Consider the following 15,574-nt stretch of genomic DNA (forward strand, 5'->3'; position numbering starts at 1 on the left):
TATGTTTTTCTCCACAAATATTTAATACACGGTCATGGTTTCACAGCCAGCAGTATTTCTATGTTTGCATCATGTCTTTGACATCTAAGCAGTAATGATAAATTTCTGACCAAAACTCGTTGCATTTAATGCATTTTTAGTGCCTAATTTGTCAATAGCTGAAGAAATGTAATGTCATGTCCACAGCCTGGGCCTCATATTTCACTCTGTCTGTGAGAGATGAGTGTGTGTTCTGCCAGTGTTTCACAGATTATAGTGTTTTGCAGGATTATGTGCTGTCAGCAGCACATGCCATACAGTGCAATCTGTCCAGTTAAGAAGATCCCATAAGTTCGTTTTTTTAAGTGCTCTAGTAAGCCCACCTCAGTCTGTAATCCCAGTCTCAGCCATTGCTCATATAAAGGCTAATCACAGAATTAAGTGCCGTCCTGAATGCGGACACATCTCCACATCTCTCTCACGCACAGACCAAACCATACTGCACTTTGACTGGTGTTATATGAAATTAACAGTAGATGTATAAGTGTAACGATACGAGAAATGTTTGTGTCTGCCAGTCTGTCTGTCTCTTTGTTCATTCATGTGTTTAGGAATGCAGTATTTCTATCTAGCTTATAATTAGTGTTGGATCAGGTGACCCTGATTCTGCTCTAGGCTCAGGCTGCCCTTGTTTTACTCTGATTTGTTTATATGCCATGATTGCATGTTATTAACTTGTCTACACCCGCCTTTAGTTTGAGTTTTGTCCTGTTAGCTGTTCTTCATCTCTCTGTTTTGTCTTTTATTTGTTTTCACCCCTTGAAGTGGTGGTGGTGGCCAATGACAGCCCTGCTTGTTTCTGCTGGATTACGCTTCTTGTTTAAAAGGAAGATGTTCTTCCCCTTGCTTGTTTGCTCAAAGAAGATTGTAGACTAGCATCCATATCTTCTATTTTAAATTCTGTTGAATAGAAGAAGCTACTAAATTCATAATAAAACTACAGACAAGGAAATCTAGGCCCATGTTGCTGCTATTTGGTCTATGTACTGTCCCCCCATTCTTTTCGCTATCCTTTTTATATGGGAGGGCAATAGAGCAGAATGCTTCCATTCTTCCTGACATGGGATGTTGACAACACAGTCTTTCCTTTTTTTTTCTCCCCATCTTTTATTTGGCCAGCAGCTGACAGATATTTCGGGCAGTGGGGCAAATGGTGATGGAGGATTGAAGGATAGAGGGAGGAGGGGGCAAATAGTCTACGAATGAGGGTCATAGAAATCTATTCATGACATTGCAGAGGGTGGGGAGTGAGAGAGAAAAGGGGGAATAACACCGAGACATGAATAGTGTAAATGCGACAGAGAATCATTAACCAGAGAGAGGACAGTTACCCACAGAGAATGAATGAGAGCAATAAAGAGCTCCATGCCCTCGCTGCTGGCTGAGCTCCAACTGGGAGTTCATTATGTATTGAGCCGCACGAGTGCACGTGATCAGTCCAAGTATGGCTCCTCGCCCAGTCGTACTGAAAAAAATGAATACATACTGGTTTATAAACTGGTTTGATACTGTAAAGATCATATCCTCTGAGGATCATCATAATATCATCATCATATTATCATATTAAACTACTTTCACTGTGTCATACCCAAAAACAGTCAGCGGAAGGGTGGATCACAGATACATCATCACAAATATATTTAAAAAGAAGTGAATAGTTTCCCACAACCAGTGATCACTATATTTGTATTGAACAGTGGTCAAACAGGAAGAATTAGAGAGCTGGTTTACTGAGTAGAATAAATTAAAGTGACAAAGTAAAGTAGGAGTCATGCAGGCGATCTACTAAAGTGTGCCAGTTTCTGAACAGCAGCACCATTTAGCAGGTTGCTGACAGCGCAAGTAGTCGAGCTGCAACATGCACGCAGCTTGGTAGTTGTAATCTGACCAAAATATTATAAAATTTCTATGTGCACATGACAATCAACATGCATTAGATGTATGTTCATGGTGAGAAGTGATCACCCTGTGAGGCTCACTGATGTGTTTAACAGTTTTAAGTCAACAGTAGAACTCTGCAGCTTAAATTTGGTTTGGGTGTGAACGGTTTGTGATGATGTGATATTTGATCATTTGTCGATATGTTGAAGCTGGACAGTACAGACACTGATTAATGAAGTAACACCTTTTCTCATTATTTATGTCATGCTGCTGTTGGGTACGGTCATTTCTTTTTGTTTAAATAGAAGACTGTTTAACTTAAATGTCAAACTCATTGGGGTTTTATACAAATGACATATATGTGTCAAAGGCTGAACAAAGCCTGTAGGAGGTTAATTAGTGATGTCAGGTCACAGACATGTAGGCAAATTATTGAGCTTCTATTTTCCACCAATAAATAGAGCCATTAGGATGTGGGGAACTCCGGGTTTCTGGACATGAATATTTTATGAAGGGTCACTTTGCTCCATTCATTTGCACTCGGTCTGACTGTATTGTTCCCCTTCTATCTGTCACACACAGTGGGGTTAGATTAACTGATGATTCTAAAGTGTCCACAGGTGTGAATGTTAGTGTGAATAATTCTGTCTTTCTCTGTTAGCGATTTTGTTTTCTTTTTCCTTTCAACAAATCATCTGAAGTTGATGGTAACGGATGGCCCACCAAAGTTAAATTGATTCAGTCCCACAGGACTGTGCTGACATTAATTACATTAGCAACTCATTAATCACATTCAAACTGCCCTCCAGCCTCTGGGTCAACCTGACATCTCACAGGGTCTACTGTAAGGCTGTCAGGCCAACAAGCAGGCAGCTAGCCAATCTGTGTTTGTTTGATATAATATGTGTGTGTTCCTGTCTAGCTATCTTTGTGAGGACCGAAATCTGCATTCTACTATACTTGTGAGAACCAACAGTCACTTGTGAGGACACACTCACCGGTCCACACAAATTTGAAGGCCTTTTTGAGGCTCAAAATGTGGTTTTAGTGTCAGGGTTACAATTAGGTTATGGTTAGGTTTAGGGTAAGGGCTATGGTTAGGTATTCATTTTTAATGGTTAGGGTAAGGGACTAGGGAAACCATTATTTCAATGAAGGTCCTCACTAAGATAGCTGTGGGGGGGGGGGCTGGGGATTTTGGAAGTGTGGATCGCTTGTTTAGTGAGACTTCTGTCTCTTAAGTTGATTAGGTTACTTCTGTTTAAGAAGCCAGGCAGCCTGTTATGAAAGTCTTATCAGTATTTGCTGGATTTGAAGTTACATGTGGGAGTTACACTGTAACTCCCACATGTGTAAATCCGCACATCACCACTGTTTGTGTTTTGGGGGCGTTGGAGATGGGGTCTGTATTAGTGATGGGATTTCCGGCTCTTTTTAGAGAACCGGCTCTTTCGGCTCCCAACCGGCTCTTCAGGTTGTTTTGTTGCTTTAATTAATTTATTATCAAAAACAATATAAAATTATGCACAAAAGGAATTACTAATGTAAAAAAAACCCTGTGGTTTTAATTTTATATGTTTATATATAAATATATGTGGTGGCTCCTAGAGACAAAGCACGTACAAACTCCAAAACACATTTCTAGCGTTAACTGAACTTCAAACCAGAGCTACTAGATCACTTAAATTACACAATTGAAAGCATATGTGTATTGTTTGTGTATTTATACACAAGCACTCATATATATTCAAATAATTTTAAAAAATGTTTATTTACCTGTTACTACCACACACCAAATCTGGTCGTTGGTACTTCCTGGCTTGTGTAGCCACTAGGTAACAAAAGCTCAACACTGCGCCCAGCATCCTGGAGCACTTCTGTTGTGTTTTGTACGTGTTTTGAGTTTTTATGTGCTTTGTCTCTAGGGGCCACCGTAAATATACTTTTATTTATTCACTCCACATAAAATGTAATAAATAAATCATATAATACAAAACCCAACTATTTACATTTCAACTTTTAAACAAATTTAAAGTGAAACAACACAAAACACTGCAAACCACAACACAATTAAATATAAACAAAAAGAAGATGCACATCCTCTGCCATATGGACCTGCATGAATCAACTTTCTGAATCCTTTATCATCCGCAACTGAAAATAGTTGTGGATGATTACTATACCTTTCTAACGTGACATTGTTGTCCCTGGCTCTCTTTCTCTCTCTCTCCCTCCCGCTCTGTGCGGAGTGAAGCGGGAAAAACAGTGCGAGAGAGGGTGAGAGAAAGGGGGGGAAAAAAACAAACCCACGGCTCCCAATAAGGAGCCGGCTCGCGTCGTTCACTTCAAAGAGTCGGCTCTAAGAGCCGTTTTGTTCGCGACTGACACATCACTAGTCTGTATGAAGTAGGTATTTAATAAAATGAACATGTAACGCTACATGTATAAAGACTAATTTACAGCTACTCTAAATATCTGTTAGATTGAACACTATCTTTGAAGCTGGATTTAAGAAATCAGAGTTTTTAGGACAAGTTTAGCACCATCTTGTGGCAGTGCAGAATGTGACACCAGTGGGTTTGGTTGGTTGGTTGCTGCTTATTGACTTACATTATTTTATGTTAGCTAAGTGACAGAAATGATAACTTAGTGGAAAACAAGTCGGTCACTTCTCCACTGTCTTTGGCTGCAGCAATGAGTTTTTTTGTTAAAACCAAGGATATACTGTTCAAGTTCACTCTCTGTCTCAAGTAGTAAGTTGTTTTTCATTGCTGGCTAGCTGCACTGAAATGTAAAAATCCAGCTGTTACCCATAATGTGAGTGTTTGTAGAGGACTTTATAAATGAGGACAGTTTGAGGAGTGCTTGAGGTGCACCGGTGGTTCACTGGACCGACAAGATCAGGTCAGACATTTGTTTCCTCCTCAGGTCAGGTGGACAGACCGAGTGGTGTAATCAGCTGGTGTCAACAAGATGTGATGGGCGCTATTTTATGCAGTAAAATCTAAACAGTTTACAACGTAAAAGGAGCCAGATATTAATAATAAGTAATGACTAAATGCAGGGGGGGTTCTTTGCTTGTGTGAGGCTTGTGGCTTTCCTGTGGCGCTCCTGCAATACAAATGTAATGAGTTCAACTGCAAAAATAACTGATTTACTAAAGCTATACACGAGAGGCACAGTGTCAGTTTTGCGACTCACATGTTTTGCATGGATGTGTATTATTTTTTTTTATTTTTATTTTTTTATGTGGACATCCCGTTTTGGGTTGTCTAGACCAGCGGTCTCCAACCTTTTTTGCGCCACGGACCGGTTTATGCCCAACAATATTTTCATGGACCGGCCTTTAAGGTGTCGCGGATTAATACAACAAAATAAAACTAGTACTGGTACCGAAAAAAAGATTTATTCATAACACACGTGAAAAGACCCAGGAAAACCGAGTTAACGATAAAAACGATAACAAAATAACGCTGAAAACCGATAAAAACCCTGAAAACCACACATTTCACACCTGAGCCTCAACTCTCGCGGCCCGGGACCAAACGACTCACGGACCGGTACCGGTCCAAGGCCCGGGGGTTGGGGACCACTGGTCTAGACCACAATACTAAATTTTGCTGATATCCTCTCCTCAGAAACTACATCAAGTAAAAAGACAAATCTTTGTTTTCACAGTCATCAGGTCCCAATCAGCCCAAATAGCAAAGACAAATTAAAAATGCATGCCATGAAAGAGTCGTTCTTCTGCATGTTTAGAGCAGGTTTCTGCGTAGTAAGTAATGTTTTGTGTTCTTCTACTCATCGAACAGGTCAGCTGTTGAACACAGACTTCAGGTTTACAGGTTTGATTTTTAACAGTCTACTATATCTACTCTACACACATGCATCAGAGCAGCATTTGGGTTTCACTGCAGTATCTTGCCCAAGGATGGAGTAACTAGGGATCGAACCACCACCCTTCTAATTACTGCACCTCCTGAGCTAAAGTGGCCCTTATTGAAAATCGTATTGTTTTCTTCTTCAGCCTCTTGTTATTTATTTTATCTTCCATTTTGTCCTCATACACAAACACCTGTAAAACCTCCTCTTACACTGTATTCTTTTTCTTAGGACATCACTGGCTCCCTCGCTCTCCCCTGCATGTGTTCACTTTCGAGCCACTTGCTTTCGCTGCTCTTGGCAGGTGATTATTGAAGTGAACTAACTGCATCTTTGTACATAAAGTGGAACACTGTTAGATCACTCAAAGAACTTTCCATTCTCATGGGCCCATTATGGGATGATACTGATACACACCAGGGGCAACTCAGGATTTAGAGTGTGTGTGTGTGTGTGTGTGTGTGTGTGTGTGTGTGTGTGTTTCAGATAAGTGCTATGGTATGGATAAATACACTGTATGCATGTTGGAGTCTAATTGGGTGAATGATACTTTTAGTAGAAAGTGTTACTCTTCTTCATTGTCCTCCAGGGTCAAATGACCTGGATACACCTGCAATGTATTAAGTCTGGCGTATCAGACTTCTCACAGCAGTGTGTGGCACCATACTGCATTCATATCTGTCTGATCCTCTGAGAAATGAGGTTTCTCTCAAACTTTTGAATGCACCTGCAGTTGTTAACCAGGTGCGTGGCCAACAGATTAACACTTTGAACATTCCCTCTGAGTTGGCCTAGTTATTAATCGTTAATTTTTCATTTCCGGTGCTCTATTTTTTTCTGGCACTTTCTCCAGTCACATCAGTGTCTTCATAAGACACTGATGAAGGCAGCTGCATCACTGCCTTCATAAAACAGTGGGCTATTGGCCTTTGTCACTTAAGTGAAATCTTTGGGGTTTTGTGATTCAAACTGGGGGAGAAATAATTAAAATATCTAATTAAATAATTAAAAATCTTATATATGTCCTTGTGGTTGTGGAGCTGAAACGGATATTAGAGTTTCTCCACTGCGTGTCCATTATGTAGGCTCTGCGTTATCCATGTTTGATTCATAAACCAAAAAATGTGATACTCATTCAATACTAAGAATGACTTTTGGATTACACATTAATTTGCAACAGTATAAATATCAGCAGTGTCATCTTTACCTCCTCCAGTTGACGCACAACTTTAACAAGATTATAGTATTAAACAGTTGATCACAATTATTAATCATGATTAATATCAGCCAACACACAGTTAACATTAGCCCTTTACGTATTAGAAATTACCCAATAGTGACGTGACACAAGGGTAGGAGCTAGCAGCTGTGGCTAATAAAATAATAATGTTCATGCGGGAGCTAGGAAGCAAACTTTATCAGGACTGGCCATTTGTAACTGTAGTAAACAGTTAATGAAACAGGAAAACATCATTATTTGTGTCTACAAAGTCTTATGTTTCTTCTAAATTTCCAGATTTAAGCTGAGAAAAGTCTACCAGCAACTAGATAGAATAAAACAGAATAGGGCTTTATTGTCATTTTAAATGAACAGTGACATTGTGGGTGCTCCACATCAACTGCGGGAATAAAATATAAATTGTAAGACAGTAGGAATAAATAGAATATATATACAAACAAGGAGTCTGGAGGTGTGGGATCTGATTGACCTGAGGCGCCGATCAGAGGGCAGCAGGTCAAACAACACCACCACCTCAAACACTGTGATGGCCCCTTGAAATATATAGCAATGAAATATGCAGCCAGATCAGCAGAAGCACAGCACTACCTCAGACAACCTAAAAATGTTGTTTTGGTTCTTTTGTTTCTTTGTATTACATCAAAGAATCTTTAAACATCTGACACATATGTATTTTTCCCCACACTAGATGAAACAACAACAATAGTGTCACTGATGTTATTTTTTGTATAGATTTGTCACATTTTTAATACCCATGGTGTGCCCCTTTGCTAAATTATTTTTTTTGTCTCAGTTTTTAGTATCACATCTTGAAATGGTCTGTAGCACAAACATTCATTCATTATGCAACCATTTTTTCCATGTAATCATTATGAAAAAGACCGTTAACTACATAAAAGAGAAATGAAAAAAAAATATATATATACAGAGAATCACCTTACAAAACCTAGAGACACCTACTGAGTGCCAGACACCTGCCTGAACACCTACATCAGAATTCTGTACAAAAGTGAGTTTGCAACTTCTTAGTTCACCTTCTGTTATGCAAAGGAGCTGCTGTCAGTGAAATCCTGCAGTTGAAGTTAAAGGGAATTTCTCTGCATGGGATTGCTGTAGCTCAGAAGGTGCAGTATGTCATCAACTAATTGGAAAGTTGGTGGTTTGATACCTGGCTGTTCCAGTCATGGTAACACCAAGTTGCCCTCCGATGCATCTGTCAGAGTATCAGCGTGTGCAAATGTTAGAACGAAAGCACTTACTTACTAACCCTAATCGTACCCAGCAAGTGTCTTTTCTAACCATTCGCTGTGTGAATGAGGACAAGTTGCATAAGTGCCCAGGTAGAGTAGAAAAGTGCTACTTATGAACCAGTCCGTTTACCATCTGCAGATACTGTTTATTGGCTTTGAAAGTGATGGTGCAGCTGCTTTGATGGGCTGAAACTTGAAACTCCGTCTGCTGTTGATTTCAGTAAATGGATGAGCCACCACCTCCCCTGTCTGTATATTTGCAGATGGGCAGACAATGCTGATGGTGCTCCACTGGAAAGCACAAGTCTGGCTTCAGAGCATGCTGTTTTCTTAGGAAGTGTAAGATTTATTCATTCTTTCTTTAAGCTGATGCCATTTTTCTGTTGCACTCAGCATGATGCCATGATGGAGGGAAAAGGGTAAAAAACAAAACGAGCTTATGTACTGTTCTTGAGAAAAAAACACATTTAGTATGACCACACCTCTAGATGTTTTCCCACCATTGCCAAGCATGGACGGTGTATTTGTGCTCGTCTGTCTGTCTGTATGCATGTCTCAGTGTGAAAATAATACACAGTAGCTGATGGACCTAGCTACCTGGCTGATTAAAAAAAAAGCCAATGCACAAGTGCCTAAATACCTATATGTCCATCTTTTATACTGTTTATTGTAAAAATGACAGAGAGACCACTGCCAGCACTCTTGGCACACACTTAAAGAGGAAGAGAGGTCAGGGCTGGCAACAATGTATCACAACCTTAGAAACAATGTTAATGGGATGAGATTTGTAGCATTCATGGAACAATAATAAATAAAAAACACATTTTTCAGTGTCATGAGCAGACCTTTTAAACTTGAAGCTTTATGATATCCAGTGTTTTTTAAAAAATGGTCCAGGGAAAGTAGACTGGTCTTGGAGACTGGAATCTGTTGGTCAGGTTGAAGTTTGGGAATTTACAAATGAAAAACCAGAATCGCTCTTCTGGAAATGTTTGACTTAACCGTTCACTCAGGTCCTGGATCTCAATGTGTGAAGTGCGTAGTTATACTGTAGCTGGGCTTCAGTAGTGCCTCACACCTTGGTCAGTGTTCAGAATGGGTTTCCTGTCAGGAACTGTGACATTTGGCTTTGATTAGGACTCAACAGTTCTAACTCCAGACTTTTCTTCCCAACGTGCAAACCAAAAACGCAGTCACACAAACCTCTTCCTTCTCCTCTCTGCCTTCCTCTGAGATAAAGCCTAATTCACCAGCACCCTAAGGGGACCCGTTGTCTATTCCTGACTGCCCTCACTTTATATTTTGAACCGAGTTTATTGAGTTTACATCCGGTCAGAAGAAATTAAAGTTAGATGTAGAGGTTCAGTAAGTTTGATTGTTTGTATTTTGATTACAACCCTTTTTATTTGTGTGCGACTGAATAAAATAACAAGTTATCACCAACAGTGTAAATGGCCCCATTCAAGCTCATAATTAGTTTGCTATATTTGGATTTGATGTGCTATTTCTGCTTCCACCTCCAACAAGTCAGAACACAGACAGGTTAGAGAGGGGGTTATTTCTGCTGTGTCTTGTGGGATTCACCATACAAAGTAATCACGTAGGACAAGCTTCATATTCATTTCGGTCAAATGAATGAAACAAGGATACAGTCTGTAGTTTGGGTTGCTGCAGTTCCCTCCTACAGCCAACCCCAGAATTACACATGGAAATGTTTGTTTCTCTCTGAGGGTCTGCAGGCCTGAATGGTGTAAGATACTTTAACACTGACACATTACAGAGGGCCAGTCAACAGATTTGCAACTGATCTGTCCCACGTCATGTGTCTTTGGTTGCAGTGCGGCTGGAGGAGAAATTTTCAATCAGTGTGTGTCAGACCAAGAGGATGAGGCCTTCAGTGAGGAAGACGTGAAGAGGCTCATGAGACAGATCCTGGAGGGAGTGGCCTTCCTCCACGAGAACAATGTAGTTCATCTTGACCTAAAGGTTTGTGGACACACTCGTGACTCTCCACCATCTCCTTTACTTTGTGTCACTTGTGTAGTTGATACATTTCCAATCTTGTAAACAAACCCCTAATACATTCTTTGTGTAAACATCACCATGACACAAAAAGTCTATATGGGTCTAACAGCAACTGAACTTCTATCTCACGTGGAGGCAGAGGGAAACATCTGTATTTTGAATGACATCTGCCCCAGTGAAGTCAGTTTAAAGCACAAATTGAGTATTTCCTGTGTGAAAGTGATGGGCAACATTTGCACAGGCTGAGGTTTGCCTGGGTTATCCCACAACACTCCACCTTCCTCTGTTCAAACACATAATTATTAGGTAATTGGTATAACTGTGCATGTGATAGAAAGTCCTTGAAGTGCTACTCAGTTCTCATTCTGTAGTAAAATGCTTTGAAGGTCAGCCAGTTGACTCCATGAAACACACACAAGTTAACACAGTTTAAAAAGCTGTCTAACGATAACACGTGTGCTGTCCTGTCAGCCTCAGAACATCCTGCTGACGAGCACTTCTCCTCTGGGTGACATTAAGATTGTGGACTTTGGTCTGTCCAGGATGGTCAGCAGCCACCAAGAACTAAGAGAGATTATGGGAACCCCAGAGTATGTTGGTGAGTTGTTGCTCAGCCTTGCTGCTACCACCTTACAAGAATCGAACACTGGGGTGATTCTAAACAACTGTCTGTTCGTCTTTACAGCTCCTGAGATTCTGAATTATGAGCCAATAAGCACAGCAACAGACATGTGGTAAGGAAAGTCCTATAGTGGTATACTGAGATAAATTTCATGTGGAACAAAAGGTTTTGAAAACTTGTATTTGATGAATTTTGCTAATTACCTATCGCAGCAGTCACACACAAACAGACATATCAATACAATTTCCTCAGCTTTCTTTCCAATATGAGCTTCATTTGAGTAGAACTTTTAACTTTGTTGCCCCCTACTGGCAGTATGGGTGATTTTCAGGCAATGTGCTTGTCTTCAGCAGTCTTAAAATACATATAAATATGTTTATCACAAAAAACATCAGAATCTTTTACAAAGTCTCAAAAGGCTTGAATCATACAAACACTGAGACACACACATCAGTGTTTATGAATGCCGTCCATCAGTTTTTGCTGCTTATCTGCATGTACGTCGTATCGTTGGACTGTTAACTACGAGAGTACCAACAAAACTGAAGCCGAGATCCCCGATATGAACTTTGATTGTTCACCTTTCTTGCTTTGTTGTCATAGAAACAGTATTCCTTGTTTTAAGTGTTGCGTTTGATTCAATTCAATTTTATTTATATAGCGCCAAATCACAACAAAAGTCGCCTCAAGGCGCTTCATAGATACAGAGAAAAACCCAACAATCATATGACCCCCTATGAGCAAGCACTTTGGCGACAGTGGGAAGGAAAAACTCCCTTTTAACAGGAAGAAACCTGTTAAAAGGGTTACAATCTACCTTAGATTGTAAGGTAGACCCTACAATAATACATACAGGGAAAAACCCAACAATCATATGACCCCCTATGAGCAAGCACTTTGGCGACAGTGGGAAGGAAAAACTCCCTTTTAACAGGAAGAAACCTCCGGCAGAACCAGGCTCAGGGAGGGGCGGCCATCTGCTGCGACCGGTTGGGGTGAGAGAAGGAAGACAGGATAAAAGACATGCTGTGGAAGAGAGACAGAGGTTAATAACAGATATGATTCAATGCAGAGAGGTCTATTAATACATAGTGAGTGAGAAAGGTGACTGGAAAGGAAAAACTCAATGCATCATGGGAATCCCCCGGCAGCCTACGTCTATTGCAGCATAACTAAGGGAGGATTCAGGGTCACCTGGTCCAGCCCTAACTATATGCTTTAGCAAAAAGGAAAGTTTGAAGCCTAAGCTTAAAAGTAGAGATAGTTTCTGTCTCCCGAATCCAAACTGGAAGCTGGTTCCACAGAAGAGGGGCCTGAAAACTGAAGGCTCTGCCTCCCATTCTACTTTTAAATACTCTAGGAACAACAAGTAGGCCTGCAGAGCGAGAGCGAAGTGCTCTAATAGGGTGATATGGTACTACAAGGTCATTAAGATAAGATGGGGCCTGATTATTTAAGACCTTGTATGTGAGGAGCAGGATTTTGAATTCAATTCTGGATTTAACAGGAAGCCAATGAAGGGAAGCCAAAACAGGAGAAATATGCTCTCTCCTTCTAGTCCCTGTCAGGACTCTTGCTGCAGCATTTTGGATTAGCTGAAGGCTTTTCAGTGAGTTTTTTGGACATCCTGATAATAATGAATTACAGTCGTCCAGCCTGGAAGTAATAAATGCATGAACTAGTTTTTCAGCGTCACTCTGAGACAGGATATTTCTAATTTTAGAGATGTTGCGCAAATGGAAGAAAGCAGTCTTACATATTTGTTTGATCACACTCGAAGCCTGAATATTTTGCTTTCTGTGTGTTTAGGAGTGTTGGTGTGCTGGCATATGTGATGCTCACAGGAATCTCTCCATTCCTGGGCGAAGACAAGCAGGAGACGTTTCTCAACATTTCCCAGCTCAGTGTGAGCTACAGTGATGAGGAGCTTCAGCAGCTGGACCCAGCTGCTCTGTCCTTCATCCAAATGCTGCTCCGCAAACACCCACAGTCAGTCACAGAAACAACACAGTTCACTCTAATGTCGCCTCAGAATGTGGTATCATTTTTGCCTTTGTGTATTTCTCTTATCTTTGGAGCTTAATCAGCATTTTTTATAACATTTGACCTGCTATGACCAGTTTAAGATAAATGGCTGACTGCTGCTGAAACAGAGTATGACATGTCTTGATGCATGCTCAATCATCCAGGTAAGTAAATCTCCAAAAGTTGATTCTGTTCATCTGGACGTAGCGTTTTGTGGGAGAAACGTTTCGTCACGTGACTTCTTCAGTCTCAGCTGACTGCAGGTTTCCCCAAATCTTATAGACAGTACATTTGCATAATGACTGAAACCAGCCCACTGAAGGAACAAATGTCCTGTTTATAAGATTGGGAAAACCTGCAGTCAGCTGAGACTGAAGAAGTCACCTGTATGAGTGACGAAACATTTCTCCCACAAAAAGCTACGTCCAGATGAACAGAATCAACTTTTGGAGAGTATGACATGGATAACTGTTTCACGTGTGGGTCTGTGTTTGTATCCAGGGAGCGGGCCACAGCCGAGCACTGTCTCACACATCCGTGGCTTCAGCCCACTGAGCCTCAGGACAACCAGACAGTGGAGGAAATCCTCTCTGTGGAGGAAGAGCCCAGCTCCACCAGCAGCTCCACCAGCAGCCCCGAACCTCCCACAAGTACAAGCTCAGCTGAGGAAGAGGATGCAGGGGAAGTTCATGGCCCGCTGGCAGAGGAGCTGATAGTCATGGCAGCCTACACCCTGGGTCAGTGCCGTCAGTCCTCCGCCTCCAGTGTGGAGGAGGCGGCCCTGACTGCTGAGCAGAAAGCCATTTCCAAACGCTTCAAGTTCGAGGAGCCCTTCAGTGCCCTGCAGGAGGTCCCTGGAGAGTTCATCTACTGACCCATTACACGCACCAGCAATCTCACTGAGGACAACTTAGTGCTGTCACATTACCACACAAACCCTCTTAAATATATACTGTAAGTATATAATCAGATACTGTTGCACAGTCAGTCTCTTATTTCAACTGTTGGAACTTTTTAAGAACCTGCAAAGCCAACTTCGCTTTACCCTCCTCCTCCTCAACACCTCCTAAAGTAACTACTGTAGCTTGATGTTGCATTTTATTTGGTTTGCTGTTGTAATGACTGACAGAGTGTAGCGGCAGCATGACACACTCTTTGCTCCCATTTGATACCAAAAGAGAGACCTCCGCCTCAGTGTGTTTGAGCAGAATTCACATTCTGGGAATGGGAGCTGTAAAAGCTGTCAAAGACCAGCACAGATACGTACATGCAGACCTGTACACAAACATTTTCAACACTGATTGAAACTGAAAGTTCATTTTTGGCTTAAGATGACAGAACACTGATTGCCAGGCCTGTTTTGCAGTTCTGGATCACAAACAGTGGGCATAAACACGAGAGACTGTCATATGAGAAAAAGCTACAGAACAGCTTTTTTATTGTTATTTAGTTAAGTGCAATTTAAAGAACTACTTGCATAATAAAGGAAAAATATAAAATGCTGGTGCTATGCTTCTAAATTATTTCTAAATGCAGCCATTATTGTTCCTGCTCTCTTATTAATATGACTAATAAAAGTCCTTGTACGCTTGCAGCTGGCTCTCTAGAAGTAATGCAGTGTAGTTTATATATCTGGATTCAAACAGAGTTTCCGTGTGAGCCATCAGACAAGAAGCATCTGAAGACACGTGCAGTGTGCAAGTGCTGTGGTCCTTCCTCTTAGGCCCCCTGTGAGCCAATGGGGTTTGAGTATGAGTGCCACTGTATGACTCTGCAAGCTTTATTTATTTCACCTTAGCACTCAGATAAAGATTACTCAAACATATGATCTCTGGTTTCTATTTCCGCTCATTTTATTAATATTTAAGATTTTTAATTTGATGCCAGCAAAATATTTCAGAAAAGTTGGAGCACGCACAGCGACTGACAGGAAATGTGTTGCACCCTCCGAGCAGCCTGGACTCATGACCTCAGCAGGAGGGTGGTGGCTAAATAAAGCACACACATAAGTGATGTGCAGTTGCCAACGATCAAATCTCTGTTGGCATGTTTGCATTTCACTGAGCCTCCTGTGTGTATTTGTATTTAGTGCCATGCGCAGAGAACGATGGTCTCACTTCTTGCTGTTTTTCATGGTTATTATTGTCAGCAGTAGTAGTATTTCTGTATAATGTTACAAATATTACTGAGATTTTTTCAAAAATTTGTGTTAGTGTAAAACAATATCATTTAAAGACCCACGTCACATAGAAAACCTTCCTTTTAGAAAACAGACTGGTCCCCTCAGGGTTCAGTCCTTCCTGATGTGGACACAGATCTTTTCCAGCTTGGACATGGAAGCGATGAACTGTCCAGGCTTCAATTGGGTCTGTCCTGTAAATGTAATGTCTGTGAAATTATAAGCTAAACAGATTTGTACATGAATGTGCTGTGCTGTAAATAAACACTACAAAAGTGCTGAAAGTTGTCTTATTTACTGATTAAACCAATAAGTGTTCTGTGGAGAGTGCTCTTTAGTTTTTGCACTGTATTTTAAAAGCTTGTGGAAATGCAAAGATCCAGATAAAATGCTCTGTACGCCAAATTCAATTTTATTTATACAGCGCCAAA

General features: G+C 40.9%; 1 protein-coding gene across 3 annotated transcripts in view; it reads left to right on the top strand.

Moving 5' to 3' along the window:
- Positions 1–15,421, top strand: part of stk17a (serine/threonine kinase 17a) — a 40,574-nt gene extending 25,153 nt beyond the window's left edge. For all 3 annotated transcript variants that reach the window (XM_084938755.1, XM_084938753.1, XM_084938754.1), the window contains 5 exons: positions 10,131–10,278; positions 10,789–10,915; positions 11,003–11,051; positions 12,749–12,928; positions 13,466–15,421. In XM_084938755.1, the coding sequence (XP_084794881.1) occupies positions 10,131–10,278; positions 10,789–10,915; positions 11,003–11,051; positions 12,749–12,928; positions 13,466–13,838 (877 nt within the window). In that variant the 3' untranslated portion in view covers positions 13,839–15,421. The remainder of the gene's footprint in view (positions 1–10,130; positions 10,279–10,788; positions 10,916–11,002; positions 11,052–12,748; positions 12,929–13,465) is intronic.
- Positions 15,422–15,574: the final 153 nt, after the last annotated feature.

Source organism: Perissodus microlepis, chromosome 9 (genome assembly GCF_051167445.1).
Source record: "Perissodus microlepis isolate ML-2025 ecotype Zambia chromosome 9, ASM5116744v1, whole genome shotgun sequence".
NCBI lineage: Eukaryota > Metazoa > Chordata > Actinopteri > Cichliformes > Cichlidae > Perissodus > Perissodus microlepis.